Here is an 18164-nt window from a genome sequence, read left to right on the forward strand (position 1 = left end):
CAAATGACTCCTAAGGTATTTCCTGAAGCTTCTTTCAATATAGCGATATAATGACTTATCAGGTAAATTTGATATTTATCAAAAAAGGGATTTGGGAAAGAAGCTATAATGTGTTATAAGCAGTAGGAACAATTACTTGGAGTCCAGGAATACATTTCATTTGAAAAGTGAAATCTAATATTCTGCCTTTCAATTCCTTCTGTGCATTTTTCCATAAATTTAACAAATGATGATACCTATACTTACAATACCTTAATCACTCACTATCACAGCAGAAAATCAGGTATGAAAAAGTCTTTAGTTATTTGGTCCAAGAGTGAAGCAACTACATCACACATCTGTACAGTTTAACATGACGTTATTCTTTATGATTAAATAGAATCTGAAACGCCAAATCATACACATGAAGTAAGTGACCCCAACTGTCCTACAGCTTATGAAGCACCTGGGACTGTGTGTGTGCTGGGGGCTTGGAAGGGGCACGTGGATATATTTATCCCTGGTTCTTTATCTTTGGATAATGCAAAGTAAATCATCAAAAACATAAAAGAAATGGTTTTTGTCCATTCAAACTTAATATAATTAGTAAATTTACGTCCTACAAATAATAGTTTCACTATACAAAAAAATAAAGAGGTAGCCTTTCTTCCCTTAGCTGGACACACAGTTGCCAAGACTAACAGAAAGCAAAGAAGGCGTCGCCCCTGGATTAGGGCACTGACCAGCACCACAGACCAGACCTTCCAACTCCTTCCCCAGGGTCACTGTGAGCAGCCAACTCCTGTCAGTGTAAAAACCACACTGACAGCAGAGCCCTGTTTAGTCAGATCACGCACAACATGAGGATAAAGTCCATATCCAAATTCTGAGACTACCTTCTAAACATAAAATTGTATCAAGAGAAACTATCAAAGCATGTACTCAATTTGGTTTGCAGAATATAAAGTGGAAATGTAATGTATGAGAGTAAATAACAAAAAATAATCTTGAATAGCCTCTTTTTTTGAAAACAGTGGTAGTGGCAGTAAGGAAGTGACGATTCTATGCATTTTTATGTCGAATAAATTCAATTAAAGTTGTTTGAATAAAGTTCTGATGTCTTAACAGTAGACCTTTGTTTTCCTAATCAAAACTTTGGTGGCAGGGTGAAAGTCCCAGGTTCCAAGTATCAAGATTCTGAGAAATCCTTTTAACGGATGCCTGTGAAAGCTTAACAAAATTTCACAAAAACAATTATCTGAAGACAAAAAAGATGAGACATGATTTTCAAAAGTGCTGTGAGAGCATGGCTCACCTCACGCACTCTGGTGTGCACTGGAGACTTCCGAGGAAGGTGGACCCCATGGTACAAGAAGTCCTGGATGCAGCCATTTTCGATGGCCTGCAACGACACCGAACGCGAGAACTTGGGTGAGTGCATTCCCACAGATGGCAGGACAGGCATTACAGTGGTTAGAGCACAAAAGGACCGTCTGATCTGTTCATCTTCTATTTCATGAGGGAAAAAGCCTGGATCCTTTCATCAGAGCTTTTCGACTTTAAGTCTACACCTCTTAGAATTCCTTTCATCTTCATATACCAAAGAGAACTTTTAGTTTCCTTTGTCTTATTTGATGAAATATCACATTTGTGCTAAATAGCAGGGCACTTGAGCCTGGTTCAAGCCAGACAGGGCTCAGAGACTGAGCGGGGCCGGGGAGCACCCTCTCCTGAGTCATCCTGATAATCTCAGAAGACTGGATATGTTCCAAGAGCCCCCCCAGAACAGACAATGAACTACCTCTAAGGTGGGGGCCATGATTCCAAACTGACCAAAACACCACCTTTCAGGGCTGCCACAGAGAGGGGCGGGGCAGGGGCGGGGATGTGGCAGCTCCTCGTTCAAGCCAGGACAGTGAAGGCCTGGTGTGTTAGCCTGCATTCTGCCTCCATACCCAGGATTCCATGGTTTTAGGGAAGGAGATAAGGAAAACTTGCTACTAACATTTTTACCTCTTCTCCATTAACTTTGAACTGTCTGACTTGCGATAACGTAGGAGACACGCGGCACTGCCAGTCAAGTGTCTGGGCCACAGAAGTTGACCCCTGAGAGCTAACTACCAGAACATGGACATCCTGCAACTGACCCAGGCTTTTCAACATTATCAATGGCAGACATTTTTTTTTTAAAGAGAAGAGTGAGGAACGCTCTAAGAGATTTAAATGCTGTAACAAGCAAATGCAATTGGGAGACTTGCTGGATCCTGATTCCAAAAAAAACTATAAAAAGACATTTTTTAAACAAAGCAGAGAAATTTAAATATGACCCAATTAACTTTTTAAATACGCAGAAATTATTGTTAATTTTGTGAAGTATGATAATGGCACTGTATAACCATACTTTTTAGAGATGCATACTGAAGTACACATAAATAAGGTGTCACGTCTGGAATTTGCTTTAAAAACTTGAAGGGACAGAGGGAAGAGAGGGAAGGGAGTGAAGCTGAGAAGTACAAATTGCTAGTACTAATTTGGTACAGATCTAGTCAAAATTAAATTTTAAATTACAAACTCCTATTTTTTAAACCACTATTGGAGAAAAGGGGAACAAATACTCCTTCCTGTGAACAAGTTTCATGCAGTAATAAAGCAATGCAAAAAAATGCATAACAATGTCCCGGTTCTGCCATTTCTCCAAAAAATTATACACTGTAAAACTATTCTACAAGTTGTCAGCAGGGGAATAGAAGTGGTAAGTTTTAGTTTTCTAGAAGTAGATGTCAGTGATAGACCCCAGTATAGTTAACCAAAGCTTAAGCTGGGTGGGAGAGCAGAGTGGGCAGATATCAACTCCAAACATCCGGTGGTTAACCTCCCCTCTCCCCACCCCCACCAGTCCAGGGCCTGCTCCCCCAGGAGGAAAGACCCCTTTATGACTTAAGAGTAAAAATTTTACTCTCAGAAGGAAAAAAACACATCTAAGAACCTAGTATGAGAAAAACATAAGGGATATCAGACAAAGACACTTCCTTCTGATTTTTTTCCAAAAGAGCCTGTGAATGTTTAATTGTGACTGTGAATTACACAGCCAGAATGTAGGTGTTATAGTCATTAAAGGTTAGCTGTATTCAAACACAGTCTTTAAATTCTCAGATGATGTGAAAGAGGTGGCCTGAGGGTACCGAGGAGCACTGGCCAGAAGAAACAGGACCCAAGCCACAAACACAATTCTAAACTTTCTAGATGCCACATAAAAATCAGAAAAAGGAAAAGGTAAACTTGTTTTAATAATATATTTTGTTTAGCCCAATATATCCAACACACTATCATTTCAGCATGCAATCAATATTCTTTTTTAAATAACCACGAGATATTTTACATTCTTCTTTTTCCACACTGTCTTCCAAGTTTGGTGAGTTTCTTACATTTACCGCCCATCTCAGTTTGGACTGGCCACGTTTCAGAGGCCCGGCAGCCACATGTGGCTGGGCACTACAGGTCTAGAGCTGCCAAAATGCCTGGGGCAAAAGTCTTGATTCCACTCAAACTACACAGCACAGTAAGTCACGGGCATCTTGAGGCTGTGCTCAGGCACGGACGTGACCTTGAATGCGTGTGGAGGACGCTCATCATGGGCTTTAGTGTGACAGACAAGCATCAGCACAGGTTTCAAATGGCCCTACTGTAGCTACTTATTTAGTAACCAGAACACAATAAAAACATTAACATTTCATAAAATGAAAAGGAAATACCTCTAATATTTTCCCTGAAGCCTTTTTCCAAGCTCTGAAATAAACTTCTGCAATGTGTACCATCAAAGATCTAGAAGAAAAATTCAAAAAATTTTAATGCAAGTCAGAAGAATTATATTTTTAATGTGTATCATTTCAGGAACTCTCCTCTCCTAGGGAAGAAGAAACTGTTTTGGACTAGTGCTTTGCAAAACTGAGATATGTTATCCACCTGCAGTAGAAAGTAGAAAACAAAAGTCCAGAGAAGGAGGACTGAAATATCAAACCATTTCTTCCTTCTCAGTCCGGCTTCCCCAGAACTTTATTATTTCCTATAAAACTATGACACGTAGCCCAGAACCAAATCCTTAAGTAAAAAACCTTTAAATATAAGTACACTTTTTGACTTGAAGTCATTTTGGACTTTCCGGACTAGTTCGCTCAGGTACAGGGAGCCCTAAAATACCAGGGTTGACTTAGATCCATAATTAGGAAAATCTGCTGGTTCAACCTAAACATTCTGCAAATGAGGGAACAGGAGAAAGCATTCTAGTAAACAATCAGAGATCCAGAATCACATCCCAGCTCAATACCTACACAGCTGCCTGATGTAAGCAGGCCCACCTCAAGAGTTTGAGGATTCAGTTTTTGTTTTTTTGTTTTTTTTTCAGATTCCATATATATGTGCTAGCATACGGTATTTGTTTTCCTCTTTCTGACTTACTTCATTCTGTATGACAGTCTCTAGGTCCATCCACCTCATTACAAATAACTCAATTTCGTTTCTTTTTATGGCTAATATTCCATTGTATATATGTGCCACATCTTCTTTATCCATTCATTTGCCGATGGACACTTAGGTTGCTTCCATGTCCTGGCTATTGTAAATAGTGCTGCAATGAACATTGTGGTACATGCCTCTTTTTGAATTATGGTTTTCTCAGGGTATATGCCCAGTAGTGGGATTGCTGGGTCGTATGGTAGTTCTATTTTTAGTTTTTTAAGGAATCTCCATACTGTTCTCCATAGTGGCTGTATCAATTTACATTCCCACCAACAGTGCAAGAGGGTTCCCTTTTCTCCACACCCTGTCCAGCATTTATTGTTTGTAGATTTTTTGATGATGGCCATTCTGACTGGTGTGAGGTGATAACCTCATTGTAGTTTTGATTTGCATTTCTCTAATGATTAGTGATGTTGAGCATCCTTTCATGTGTTTGTAGGCAATCTGTAAAAAATATGGAACACTTCACGAATTTGGGTGTCATCCTTGCACAGGGGCCATGCTAATCTACTCTGTATCATTCCAATTTTAGTATATGTGCTGCCAAAGCAAACACAAGGATTCGGTTTTAAAACGCAGCCTCGGGCTTCCCTGGTGGTGCAGTGGTTAAGAATCCGCCTGCCAGTGCAGGGGACACGGGTTTGAGCCCTGGTCCGGGAAGATCCCACGTGCCGCGGAGCAAATAAGCTCGTGCACCACAACTACTGAGCCTGCGCTCTAGAGCCGGAGAGCCACAACTACTGAGACTGTGTGCCGCAACTACTGAAGCCCGCGTGCCTAGAGCCCGTACTGCGCAACAAGAGAAGCCACCACAATAAGAAGCCCGTGCACCACAATGAGGAGTAGCCCCCGCTCGCCGCAACTAGAGAAAGCCTGTGCGCAGCAATGAAGACCCAACGCAGCCAATAATAAATAAATAAGTAAATAAATAAATAAATAAATAATGCAGCCTCCTTCAGCCCCGGAGCAGATTAAGTACTTGGCCGTGAATCCAGCAGATAGCTCCAAATGCTCTCAGGGCCCAGAGGCTAGGAGCTCGCACAAGGGCATGCTTCCAAGCCCCTTCCCCAAGGGCTCTTCCCACCAACCACATAGCTCAGTCCACGGGAAATTGCACAGTGCACATTACGTCCAAAGGTATCAGAAGTGCTAGTGACATGGGCTTTACTATGATTGAAGCTGAAATTTAACTGGTAAATAATTTGACTATTTAAAGAACTACCACAAAGTAAAATCTTAATTTCAGTGTCACTACGGCAAAAAAATGGTTTCCTATAGCAAGGAAAAAAAATATCCAGTGATACAACAGTACATAATAAATAACAGCTTAAGAGATAATTTTTAAAGCTTCTAATGCATTAATATAATTTAAAAGTCAGGTCACTCGGGCTTCCCTGGTGGCACAGTGGTTGAGAGTCCACCTGCTGATGCAGCGGACATGGGTTCGTGCCCCGGTCCGGGAAGATCCTGCATGCCGCGGAGCGGCTGGGCCCGTGAGCCATGGCCTCTGAGCCTGCACGTCCGGAGCCTGTGCTCCGCAACGGGAGAGGCCACAACAGCGCGAGGCCCGCGTACCGAAAAAAAAAAAAAAAAAGTCAGGTCACATAGAAACTTTCAAAACCACACTAAGCACAAAACATTAATTACCCTTAATACTTACTTTTGTAATCCCTGTAACTGGTTTTTAATGGTCCCATGGATCATTTTAATGAAATTTATATTCCAGTTGAAGAGAGAACTAAGAAATCTTCTTCCCTATAAATTAAAAAAATAGAATATAATGTTAAAATTGCAACCAAATAAAAAGTTCCCAGGAACCAAAAAACAAACATTCGTTGAAAGTGCAGTAACACTAAAGTTTGCTACACCCAGCAAGGAAGCATCCATACTTCTCAGTTAGAATCTACACACCGAAGTTGCACTCGAGCACAGTGCTTCCGGTGGCAGCCCTGTGTGGGGATGGTGGCGGGAGCCTCGGAGGGACCACGCTGGGCGGCAGCAGAAGCTGGGAGGCTCCCCGTGGAGGGCGGAGCAGCAGGCACCTCTGGGCTACTCCTGTCCGACCACAGGGTGGCCCAGATAGCTACCCCACGGCCCAGTAGCCAAGTTAAACGATGCATCAGCACTTCACTCTGGCTCTGCCCTGATGTCTCCACCACCTAAAATCAAAGAACGCTTGAAATCTAGCATCTTGGGTGGGAATGGAACTGAATGTCACTTCATTTCATCTTTTATAAACGACAAAACCGAGGGCTTATGAAGTTAAGAGGCTGAGTATTTGCCAAGGTAGAATCTTCAAATACATATAGTCCCCATATATTATATGTAGTTATAAATGTCATACATATATCATGTAATATTAATTTTTATGCATACTACTAGATTACACATGTGAACCTAAAAAGCAAGATTATATTTACTCTCTACAACGGGAATAAAATACATCTGCCCAGAGTTTGCCTGTGAAGGGCACCATCACCTTCTCACTGCTACCAGCACACCAGTGTCTGGAGTCCTACAGACGCACAACACACTTTGATACAAAAGGCAGGGTAACCATGCTTGCAACAGGTAAGTTTTTTAAATAGTATTTACTGGGACTTCCCTGGCAGTCCAGTGGTTAGGACTCTGCGCTCCCAATGCAGGGGGCCCAGGTTCAATCCCTGGTCGGGGAACTAGATCCCACATGCATGCCGCCAATTAAAGATCCCACATGTGGCAATGAAGATCCCACCTGTGGCAACTAAGACCCAGTGCAGCCAAATAAATTTTTAAAAAAGGTATTTACTGGAAGTAACTTGCCAGTAGAGTATAGAAGAGATTTATTGTTGACCAAGAATGACTGGAAACTGACATGACCAAATTAATGACTGATTAGGAAACTAAGTTTAGATATCTTAAATTCAAAAGAGCACATCAATTTAAAAAGAGAGAGAGCTTTTTAAGACACACACGTGTATATTTATGTCTACACCTGCACATATGTATGTGTGAGACAAGCACACTTCATCCACTGCTACGTATAAGTCAATATAAATAAAGTTTATTTATCTGAATCCACTCGTAACTTCTTTACTCTCCCAAATTTCACAACAACCCTGGGATACTCAGGGCAGAGGCCATGCATCCAGCGTCTTCCCGACAATGATGATGGGAGAGTAGGGAGAGCAGCAAGAGCACAATCAAGGCACTTCCTGTCCTGCAGGCACTAAAAGCTCTATGAATGGCCTCGTGTGCCGCTCAAGGGAATCCTGGGAGAGGGCACCTGCTGTTCCTATTTTACAGAAGGAAGTACTCAGATTGAAAGGAGTGTGATCAAGGTCACCACCTACTCAGTGGACCAACAGGGGTCTGAACACAGCCTTTCTGACGCTGAGGGCTGAAGGTCTTGGCCAGTGTGGCCAGTCATCTGGTACAGCCCTTTAACCTCGCCAGCAGAGACTGTGCGTGGGGAGTGGGAAAACTGGGGTCAAATCCTTCGCTCCCCTGGCCAGCTGTGAGGGTGAAACCTTGAGCAAACTCTTCATTTAGGGCCCCCCCCCCTCTGGGAGGTCCTTCCCCACACATCCTTCGGGGGGGTGACAACTGCCTCCTTTTGCCTCCAATCAGATCTGTCAGGCCACAAGTAATCAGAAGAAGGCTACATTCTATAATAAAAAAATGTGCTTTGCATCCCCGGCATGGAGTCGATCTACAACAACTACAGAAAACTCCTAAGACAACGGACCAACGTGTCCAAGAGAACCAGAGAAGCCACTCTGCAATTTTTAATCCTTTGGTAGCCACATTAATAAAAGAAAAAAGATTAAATTAACTTCCTATTTATATAGTCCAATATATCCAAAATATCATTTAAATATGTAATAAATATATAAAAATTGTTAGTGAGATACTTAACATTCTTTTCCCGTATTAAGTTTCAAATCCGTGTGTAGTTTTCACTCAAGGCCACAACTGGACTGGCCACATTTCATGAGCCTGCTCAATAGCCACATGTGGGAGTCACCACCAGTGGACAATGTAGCACTGGGCCAGAAGTCTCTCTTTGGATTTATTGGATAGGTAGGAAAAAGAAACCAAGAATACTGTGTGATGATGGGTTTGAGTTATATGCCAATTAACCTGGAATTAGGGCAGAGGGTCAGATCCATGGGGAAGTGCTTGCTCAACCTTATTTTTATTCATTTTTAATTTAAATTCCCACAGCCACCTGTTACCTTCTGATTTAATGATGAAATACACAAGGACTTGGAAAACGTTTGCTTAACACTGCCATGCAGTAAAAATGAATTGCAAAAAATACAACAGCTCCTGATAGTCAAGCTGACTCTTATTAATACACTGAGCATGATGCAAACAGCAAACACATGAACTTAAGAAAAACTTCCATTAAAAAGCAGTTCACAAACACACCAAAAAAGAAAAACCATTTACCTCTTCTTTTCTGATATAATTAACATTTATGAAGCACTCAAGCAGCATGTCTTTAATTTCTCTACTTTCCTCCAAATCATAATCAAAGCAATATAAAGCTTGATGGATACGCCATAGCCGACAGATGTCTGCACCCTGGGAATGACATGAAAAGAAAAACGTCTGAGTTTTTCTTTTATAAAGGGTACGGTCACATTTCAAAATAACTATGAGACTATTTTATATCATCAAAAAAAGAAATAATGACAAGAGAAAACATCTTAAAATTTGCAAATGGAGCTCTAGAGAACATTTTCTTAAAACCTAGGCAAAAGCAAGCAGAGACGTCGATAGACAGTGCTGCTCGCCAGTTTTGTGCGACGAGGATGAGTCTATGCTGACCAGTGTGGAGCATCAGCCACGGCCGGCTATGGAGCAACTGACATGGGACTGCTGCCACCGAGGAAACAAAGCTTTAACTTTCTTAACTTGAAATGTAAATGGCCCTGTGTGGCTAGCGGCTACTGTGGTAAAGGCACAGGTGTAGAACATAAGGAAGACGTTAAATAGAGTCTTGATTTAAAAGCTGAACAAAAAGGGCAGTGAAAATGGATTTTAAAAAGGCAAACCAGTGATGGCTTAAGGCTAAGTTCTGACACAAACCAGGATTTTTCAAATCACTCCTATGGCCAGCAGAGAAAGTCAGAGCACTAGCTGAGGACATAGCCAAAAATGTTCTTTTCTGCCATATAACTGACTGCTCCTGGGAGACCACAGTGAGACGGACTCTCCCACGGGTGGTAAGAACGTGACCAGCTGCGAGCTTTACAGAAAGCTGTTGGCAATGTGTACCAAGAGCTCCAAGTTCAAAGCCACTGACCTACAAATTTCACTTTGTAGGTACCTTTGTAGGAACCTGTGACAAGTAAGTAAAGATGTGAGGGGGGCGGTCAAAGAGAAATCCCCAAAGATCCCTAGAATCACAAGGGTCACCTTGGCTGTGGGATTATGGACGATTTTTCTCTTCCTCATTTTCCCTCTTCTTCATTTGCCCAATTTTCTAAGATGAACATAAGTATCTGCCGTTGTTTGATCAGGGAAAAATACTGCTCTTTTTCTGGATTTCTGAATTGTATACCAAAGACTGAAGGATGAGAAACAGCCCAAGTTACACTCGACCCTCACCATGCCCTTTGTTGGCCCCGCCGAAGCTTCCTCAGGCCTGGGCTGCAGTTCACAGCCCCACCCTGGCTGCCCTCCTGCCCAGCGCCCCCTCGGGTCTGCAGGCCCTCCCTGACCGCCCCACCCCCTTCTGTCCTTCCCTGAGCAATTCCCACCATGGGGACAGCCTCTCAAAGGCCACATGCCGAGGAAGACGGGGAGAAAGCCTGCGTACGACCACACGTGGAGCCTCTGCCCACCCTCGACTGCCCACCTCTGAATATCCTCCAGTGCAAAACCCTAACTGAAAGCCACTGGGCCAGGCCTCTCGCAAGCAAAGACAATTACTAACTGGTATAAACACCTGCACTTTCAAGTAACACGCAGCATGTACTTTAGAAAGCAAACACACTGTTTTCGTCTTGAGACTTCTCCTCAGCAGCATGACGAAAGCAGTCTTCCCCATGTCCTCCTTGGCAGGAAGGCCTCTCTCCCACCACATCACACACAGATCCTGGATGGAGCCCTGTAGCTCTCGTTCAGACTCAGGTAGCGCATACAAAATACCTACAATGGAGCAGTCATTGCGCGATGAGTAAAGTGAACCAGTGTTAGGCCATATTCAGCTGTGTAGAGCACTATGACTTAAAAGGTTTGCCAAGCAAATATTAGCTTATGTTTAACTTGCCAAAGATTTGTACACATTAGTTATGGGAAACAAATGGTGTTAATTATAAAATTGTTTTCCACTGTTATAAAAGCAGACCCAGGGCTTCCCTGGTGGTGCAGTGGTTGGGGGTCGTCCTGCCGATGCAGGGGATGCGGGTTCGTGCCCCGGTCTGGGAAGATCCCACATGCCGCAGAGCGGCTGGGCCTGTGAGCCATGGCTGCTGAGCCTGCGCGTCCGGAGCCTGTGCTCCGCAACGGGAGAGGCCACAGCAGTGAGAGGCCCACGTACCACAAAAAAAAAAAAAAAAAAAAAAAAGCAGACCCAGTAGAACCGAGAATTTTAGAACTGGAAGACCCAGAGAGGGCCTATTGTCCAAACTCCTAATCTACAAGAGGCAGACGCTGGGCTCCAAATCTGAGTGTAGAGACGCCCAGGGCAACGCTCAGCAGTAGTAACCAGCAACACACTACAACCATCCCTCAGTCTGTTGGCCTCAAGTTCTGGCTCACTGGTGAAAAACAGTAAAAGCAACTATTATAACGAATACAAAAGCTATAGTACTGTTATTAACAGAAGAGCTCAAGATCTAATTTAAAATACTGATAATGTGCTCATAACTGTAATCCACAGACATCCGAATGCCATTACTCTGATGTAAAATTCCTGAATTAATGGGGATTTTTTTTTTTTTTTTGTGGTACGCGGGCCTCTCACTGCTACGGCCTCTCCCCCTGTGGAGCACAGGTTCCGGACGCGCAGGCCCAGCGGCCACGGCCCATGGGCCCAGCCGCTCCGCAGCACGCGGGATCCTCCCAGACCGGGGCACGAACCCGCGTCCCCTGCCTCGGCAGGCGGACTCCCAGCCACTGCGCCGCCAGGGGAGCCCCAGGGATTGATGCACAATATTAGTACTCATCACTCTGTAAAGCATGTAGGGAGGCTGAGGATAAACTGGTGGTAACACCCACAGCATTTGGGGGCTACTTTCATACCGCTTAGGGTAACTTCTTAATAAGACACATCATTTCAACATAAGAATTCTTAATAAAGCAGCAGACTAAACAGATATATAAACCAAGTGGTGCTGAGAATCTGTCACATGGAACTAATCAGATTCACACAGTGGAGGTGAGGGTACTTGGGATATTTTTCTTAAAGAACGTTACTAAAAGTTATTTTTGCATCTTTTATATCTATAATTTTACACATATAATATTACAAAATCAGATCTTCTCATTAATTCAGACTAGTGTTCCCACTAAACTAATAACTACAGTTTTACACTTTAGTTAAAATTTGAAAAGTACCATGATATAAATATTAGTATAGTAAAACTCCCCTAAGAGTCAATAATTATTCCTCAGGTCATGTTCATAACATACTTAAAGAAAGAAATGCAATGTCACAAATGCTGGGCTAACTTGAAATGTCCGGCAGTAATAACTAGCTGAGAAATTTATAATCAGACTGCTTCCCCTTTATCAGCTCTTATCCTTGGTCCTGAAGGTCAAATAAGACATCTCTAAAAGCCCCTAAACAGCAGTCAGTTGCTCAGTAATGCACATTTTCACCATGTGAAACATTTATATGTGGCTTACACTAAATACTCAGGATAGCACCTAAAAGAATGCTCTTTTGCTCATTTTTTTTTAGCTGAAGTACAAGAGCTTGACTGCAAAGTTCTGCTTCTCCGCTGCTGAGGGGTCCCTCGTACCAAGTGTCACTCAGACGCCACTCATACACACGCCACATTGTAGCTGAGTCAACTTACCATTTAATATCACAGCACACTCCAGTAAGGCTTCATAATTCTCACTTTCATTTATAACAGACACAGAAGCAAGAATCACAGATGTAATTGCATGAATTATTTCTATGTTTTTTTTCTATAAATGAAAAAACATCAGAGTACAAGTTAAAATCAACTTAAAATTTAATTTTTAAATGTAAAAGAAAATCAAGCCACATTTGACACTTATTCTAAAAAGTGAATTAAAGCTGAACTTCTGATATTCTTGACTTCTACCTTTAAATGTTTCCTTAACTTAAAATTCAATTATACACAAAGAACAACTATTGTTTAACAAAGAAAAAGGAAATTGATTTTTGAAAGACCACTGCTACCATTTTTGACCCCTGCTCTGTTTCCATACTGCCTTCACTGGGGGCTTCCACTGGCTGCCACCCGTCCACCGGGCTCTCCACCAACACATCTGTTAATAAATTCTTGAGTCTTTGCCATAGCTCTTCTTTCTGTTTCCTTGACAATTCATCTAGCAATTCACTTAAGTTGAAAGGGTCAGAAGCATCTTTCTGCAAAATAAATAGCAACTGTTACATTCCAAATACAAAAAATTAGTTCTAGCCTTGGCGAAAAGTTTATGCACTAACTTAGTTACAAGTTCAAGAGTTTGGCTGTAGTTTTCACGAAAAGTTTATGCACTAACTTAGTTACAAGTTCAAGAGTTTGGCTGCAGTTTTCACAAAGTCCATTCTTAAAAGGGAAAAGCAAAGGGGTTATCAGGCAGAAAGTAGCAGATTCCTCCTCCCCGCAGTCAGTCCTGCTAAAGTAATCTTCACCCACTTAGCAAAAACCCTCCCTGAAATCAATCCATCCAGATGTCTACCATCTCCAGGTCTATAATTAGGTTACAAAAGTATGCTAGCGCTAAAGTAATAACAAAAGCAACAACGATAATAATGCATCCACGCCAAGGACTGCATGCTGAGTTTCTGGTCTCCAACCTAACCTGGGCCATGACTTTGTCCCTGAATCCAATCTGGTACAATCTGAGCACCGAAATGGCAACAGTAAGGGATAGTAACCCTTTGAATAAGATAAGAATCAACGAGGCCATACTGATAATAGCAATGAATAAATACAGAAGCAATATGAGATTGGGAAATCACAATTTTGTAGCTATCATAGTAATAATCGATTCAGGCAAGAATTGTCAACTACTTCTACCCAGTGAGGAGGTCGTAACACCACTTATGTACGCAGTTCCTCCAAAACGCATAAACAAACTTAACCACCTCAGCAAACAAGGGTAAAGGAAGGACAGACCACAGAACTGCTGCCTGCACTTCTCAAGACCGTCAGTCATGAAAAGGGATGCTGTGAAACTCTCTGGATTAAAGAGACCAGCAAGTCAGACAGTGGAGCACAGAGCGTGATACGGGACTGGGCAAAAAGACCCGCAAACACCCTGCAGGTGACCGTCCAGCTCCCTCTTTGAAGGTTTTACTGTGACTCTATGGGAGAGTGTCTATGTTCTAGGAAAACCCAGGGAAATATTGAGGGATAATGAGACATGGCCTGCAACTGACTCTCCAATGATGCAAAAAGAATACGGGAAGACTAAGAACGCTGGAGAGGAGGGGCAGGTGGAACTGGCAGGGCTCCTCACTAGGCAAGGGGTGGGGCAGCCCCCCAGGGCCCTCCAAGGCCACTTCTCCATCCTAATCCTACCAGCCTCCTCTGCTCACCCGAGCTGCTCAAGGGTCTCTGTCTTTCCCTTTTGTCCAGAATTCTCTCCCCAAGTCTCCACGCAGCCCATTCAGATCCCTGATAAAACTACCCTGACCCTCCCCATCCTTGTCCCAGCTTAGCCCTTACCCTGCTCTAGTTTCACGCCTGAATCCACCACAACCCGGGAGATAACCGAGGACAAAAAGGATGTCTTCCTCACTGTGCCACACACGTAGCAAGAGGTCAGTAAAGACTTAAGTAATTAGAAGCACACTGCACTACACCACTTAGCATCCTTACAGCAACCCTCTTAAAAGAAAGGAGGGAATACCATTTGGGAGTAGTTGCCCATCAGCAGGTCTATTTGAGTATAGTTTTGTGTTACTTTTTTAAATAAACCTTAGACCCTACGGATTCACTGAAATAACTATATTTCATTTGTGATATAATGATTTTAGGAAAATGTCTTACATTAAGTCACAAACACAATAAAGCTAAACATAAAACTTACATCAAGTTGAATGAATTGCAAAAATTCTCCAACCAGCTCCTTAGACACTGCTTGTACAAATGTCTCACGTTTTTCCATGGCAGATCAAACTGTTTTTCATGTGGCATTTATTCTGTAACCCTAGTAAAAAACACAATCATACTGAAACTCGCATTTGCAAATATACCTTTTCCTACAAGATGTAATTTGGTACATTAGTTAGTATCCAAAACTGCAAGAAAATCCCTGTACCACCTATGACAGACAGCTTCTAACAATATTCTGACATAAACAAGTTATAATATCTAAAAAATAACTTCCCTACCAAGGGAGAAAGGGGAGGGAGGGATAAACTGGGAGACTGGGATTGATAATATACACACTACTATGTATAAAACAGATAACTAACAAGGACCTGCTGTAGAGCACAGGGAACTCTACTCAGTGCTCTGTAATGACCTACACGGGAAAAGAACCTAAAAAAGAGTGGACATATATACATGTATAACTGATTCACTTTGCTGTACAGCAGAAACTAACACAACATGGCAAATCAACTCTACTCCAATAAAAATTAATTTAAAATAAAAATAACTTCCATGTTTTCTTTACTGAGAATAGTATCAACATAACATCATGTTTCCTTCGAATGTTAACGAAGTTCTCAACCAAGGAAAGAGAAACCCGACAGCTCTAGGAGGCTCGCCTCCTCCCCCTTTTCAGCACCTTCGCAACATGCTCCTTCAGGTCTGAGTCAGCTCAGAACAGACCAAGGCCAGCTGCTAAATCCTGAAGACCCTCCTTCCTAAAGCACCATTCCTCCATCAAGAAAATCCCTGTCACAGTCACACTGTTACGCAGAGTGCGGCCCTGGGCTCACCTGGGAGCTTGTTAGGGCGTGTGCACCAGGTGCTCCCAACGACAGCACCCTCCTCCCCACCCCTGCGGGACGAGAGCTCAGGGACTGTGTGCAACCTCCCTCCCTGCCCGTGTTTCCTCTAACAAATCCTATTTTCCATTTACACCACCTAGTGCTAGCAGTGCCCGGTTTGAAAGATATCAGCCCAATGAAGTAATAGCAAAATGATGGAACATACATGTAACAGGACGCTCACTTTAAAAATAAGTGAAAACCTCCTGCAGTCATAAGGAGAGCAATATGGAAAATTACTGGTACCAACGGCAATAATTATGGGGATAGAGTCATCTTAAATACAGAACCCCAAGATCTTAGCATTTAAATTAAACCAACAAGGATAGAAAATAACTTCTCCACATAAGTACCACTGAAATGTGGCAACCTCACCCCTCAACTCAGATGCCTGAGCTATAAGCATAACTTGTGACTGGCTAAGCGGGCAGGAGGGCCACCAGCAACAAGCCTGATGAGTGATAATGGCTAGTGCCAATTCAAGAGTTTAAATAAACAATATTCCAAAAAGGTGCGATCAACTGCATGGAATCATATACCTTAAACTGGGGACCCTCCTTGATTTTTTGTGATTCTGCTAACTTTTCTGGTTTGCTCTACTTCCAAGTGTAATTCTTCGCATGTTGGTCTTAACCACAGTAATCCACTGCCACTAGACTACCAGACTTATTGTCACACTCCCCACCGTCTCTCTGACTGTAGTTCTTCAAGGGTTACTAATTTCTTAACTTACGCGCAGTCTCTCTCTCTCAAAGTGACGCGCTACTATGTGCACAAGACCTCACCCTTCCAGCCAGAGCTTCCTTCTAGGTGAGAGATCACCCCAGCACGCAGCTGCCGTCCCCATGGCACTGTGCTCTTCGCACAGGAGGTCTGGCACTGAATTAAGATGAGCATTAAAAAGAGATCCCTGTCACACTGTCACCACGGAAAACCCTCGTCACCTGGAGCAAACCATTCATCTCAGACGTAGGAGAGATACTTGAGGACGGGTTTCCCAGAGCACGGAGGTTCAGGGAACTGAGGTCAGTCCCAGGTCCAGGCTGGGGGTCCTGTCTGGGGTCAGTCGCGGGTCCAGGACTGGGGGTCCTGTCCGGTGTCAGCCCTCGGTTCAGGGCTCAGGGGGTCCTGTGTGGGGTCAGTCGCGGGTCCAGGACTGGGGGTCCTGTCCGGTGTCAGCCCTTGGTCCAGGGCTCGGGGGGGTCAGTCCCAGGTCCAGGTCTCAGGGGGTCCCATACGGGGTCAGTTCCCAGCCCAGGCTGGGGGTCCTGTCCAGTGTCAGTCCCGGGTCCAGGCTGGATATCCTCTAAATTCAGTCCTGGAGGGAAGGCGCGGAGTGTGGCGCGCTCCCGGTCCCGGTGCCCACCTCCTCGGCCACCTCAGAGCCACCAGCCGGGCCGCGGGCTCAGATCACGGCCCATGCGGAGGCTGTGGTGCTAGGGGTCCGACCTGCCCGACCCCGCTGTTTCCCGGGCCCCTGCCCCCAGCCCTTCGCGGGCCGGCACCGCGGCGCTCACCTCGTCCCCGGGACCCGCAGTTTCCCGCGCTCGGACCAGATTCAAACCCGCGCGCCGGCGCCCTCGACGCGCTCCGCCAGCCCGCGCGTCATCACGCGCCGCTCTCGCGAGAACTGGAAGCGTCTGGGCGGGGCCTCTGGAGGGCGTGCGCCCCCGCTTCCCAGTGCGCGCCCGAGCCCCATCCCGCCCGCAGCCCCTCCCCCAAGGCCCACCACTCCCGGGCCCGTACCCGGGCCCCGCCTGTTCTACGCGAGCTCGGATCCTGACATTTTTTAGCCTGACATCAAAATTTGTCTTGCCTTAAATGACTGAAATGGATGCAACCTCTGACATAAAGATTGACTCAAAATAAAACTGTGACATCATCCTTTATATATATCAAGTGATGTCTGAATTCTCTAGCAACTGGACAACGAGTGTTCGTGAACGCATATGTCAATTCCACGTTTCCCACATAATTCTGTCCTAACGTGGCATCTACTTTTGCTACGCAGCTTCTATGGACCATGTCTCCAGCAAATATATATATATATGTATATATAAATACATATACGTATATACAGATACATATTTAATATCTCCTGACCAAAATGGTCTAGATTCACACTTTTATTAATTAGGGATACAAATAGATCAAAGCCATATAAACTGATTATAAATTTGATATGTACTTATCAAATATAAAACTAAAATTTTGTTGAAACACACCTCAATGCTATGGTTAAGACTATTTTTTCAATCAATTTATGTTTCTAAGAAAAAATATTCTATTCTGATTTTTTTTAATAGATGTAAATACTGAGAAAACTTGTTCACACCAAAAAAAAGCAGACAGAAATGAAAAAAAAATTAATAGCAATGTACCTTATTCCTTGAATGTATTTTAATAAAATGCCAAAAATCACATACTGATCTATCATCAATTTCTTTGAATTTAACTTGTATCAGCTAATAACTTGACTGGGCTTTCCTTCAATTTTTGTTCAAAAACTTGGAAACCACCTGAATTTCAAAAA

The 18164-nt window shown here is 43.5% G+C and overlaps 1 protein-coding gene and 1 non-coding gene across 2 annotated transcripts in view; both read right to left on the bottom strand.

Moving 5' to 3' along the window:
- The window catches only part of NCAPG2 (non-SMC condensin II complex subunit G2), a 61527-nt gene extending 44283 nt beyond the window's left edge, over positions 1 to 17244 (bottom strand). Inside the window, exons 1-9 of the mRNA XM_065883457.1 lie at positions 17149 to 17244; positions 14722 to 14841; positions 12863 to 13051; positions 12510 to 12624; positions 10481 to 10635; positions 8929 to 9063; positions 6155 to 6249; positions 3732 to 3801; positions 1295 to 1381 (exon numbers count right to left, since the gene is read on the bottom strand). Of these exons, the coding sequence (XP_065739529.1) occupies positions 1295 to 1381; positions 3732 to 3801; positions 6155 to 6249; positions 8929 to 9063; positions 10481 to 10635; positions 12510 to 12624; positions 12863 to 13051; positions 14722 to 14799 (924 nt within the window). The 5' untranslated portion in view covers positions 14800 to 14841; positions 17149 to 17244. The remainder of the gene's footprint in view (positions 1 to 1294; positions 1382 to 3731; positions 3802 to 6154; positions 6250 to 8928; positions 9064 to 10480; positions 10636 to 12509; positions 12625 to 12862; positions 13052 to 14721; positions 14842 to 17148) is intronic.
- Positions 4944 to 5050, bottom strand: LOC136128657 (U6 spliceosomal RNA). Its single transcript, XR_010656243.1, has one exon. It is a non-coding gene; the product is annotated as a U6 spliceosomal RNA (small nuclear RNA).
- Positions 17245 to 18164: the final 920 nt, after the last annotated feature.

This window comes from Phocoena phocoena, chromosome 9, assembly GCF_963924675.1.
Source record: "Phocoena phocoena chromosome 9, mPhoPho1.1, whole genome shotgun sequence".
Classification (NCBI taxonomy): Eukaryota; Metazoa; Chordata; class Mammalia; order Artiodactyla; family Phocoenidae; genus Phocoena; species Phocoena phocoena.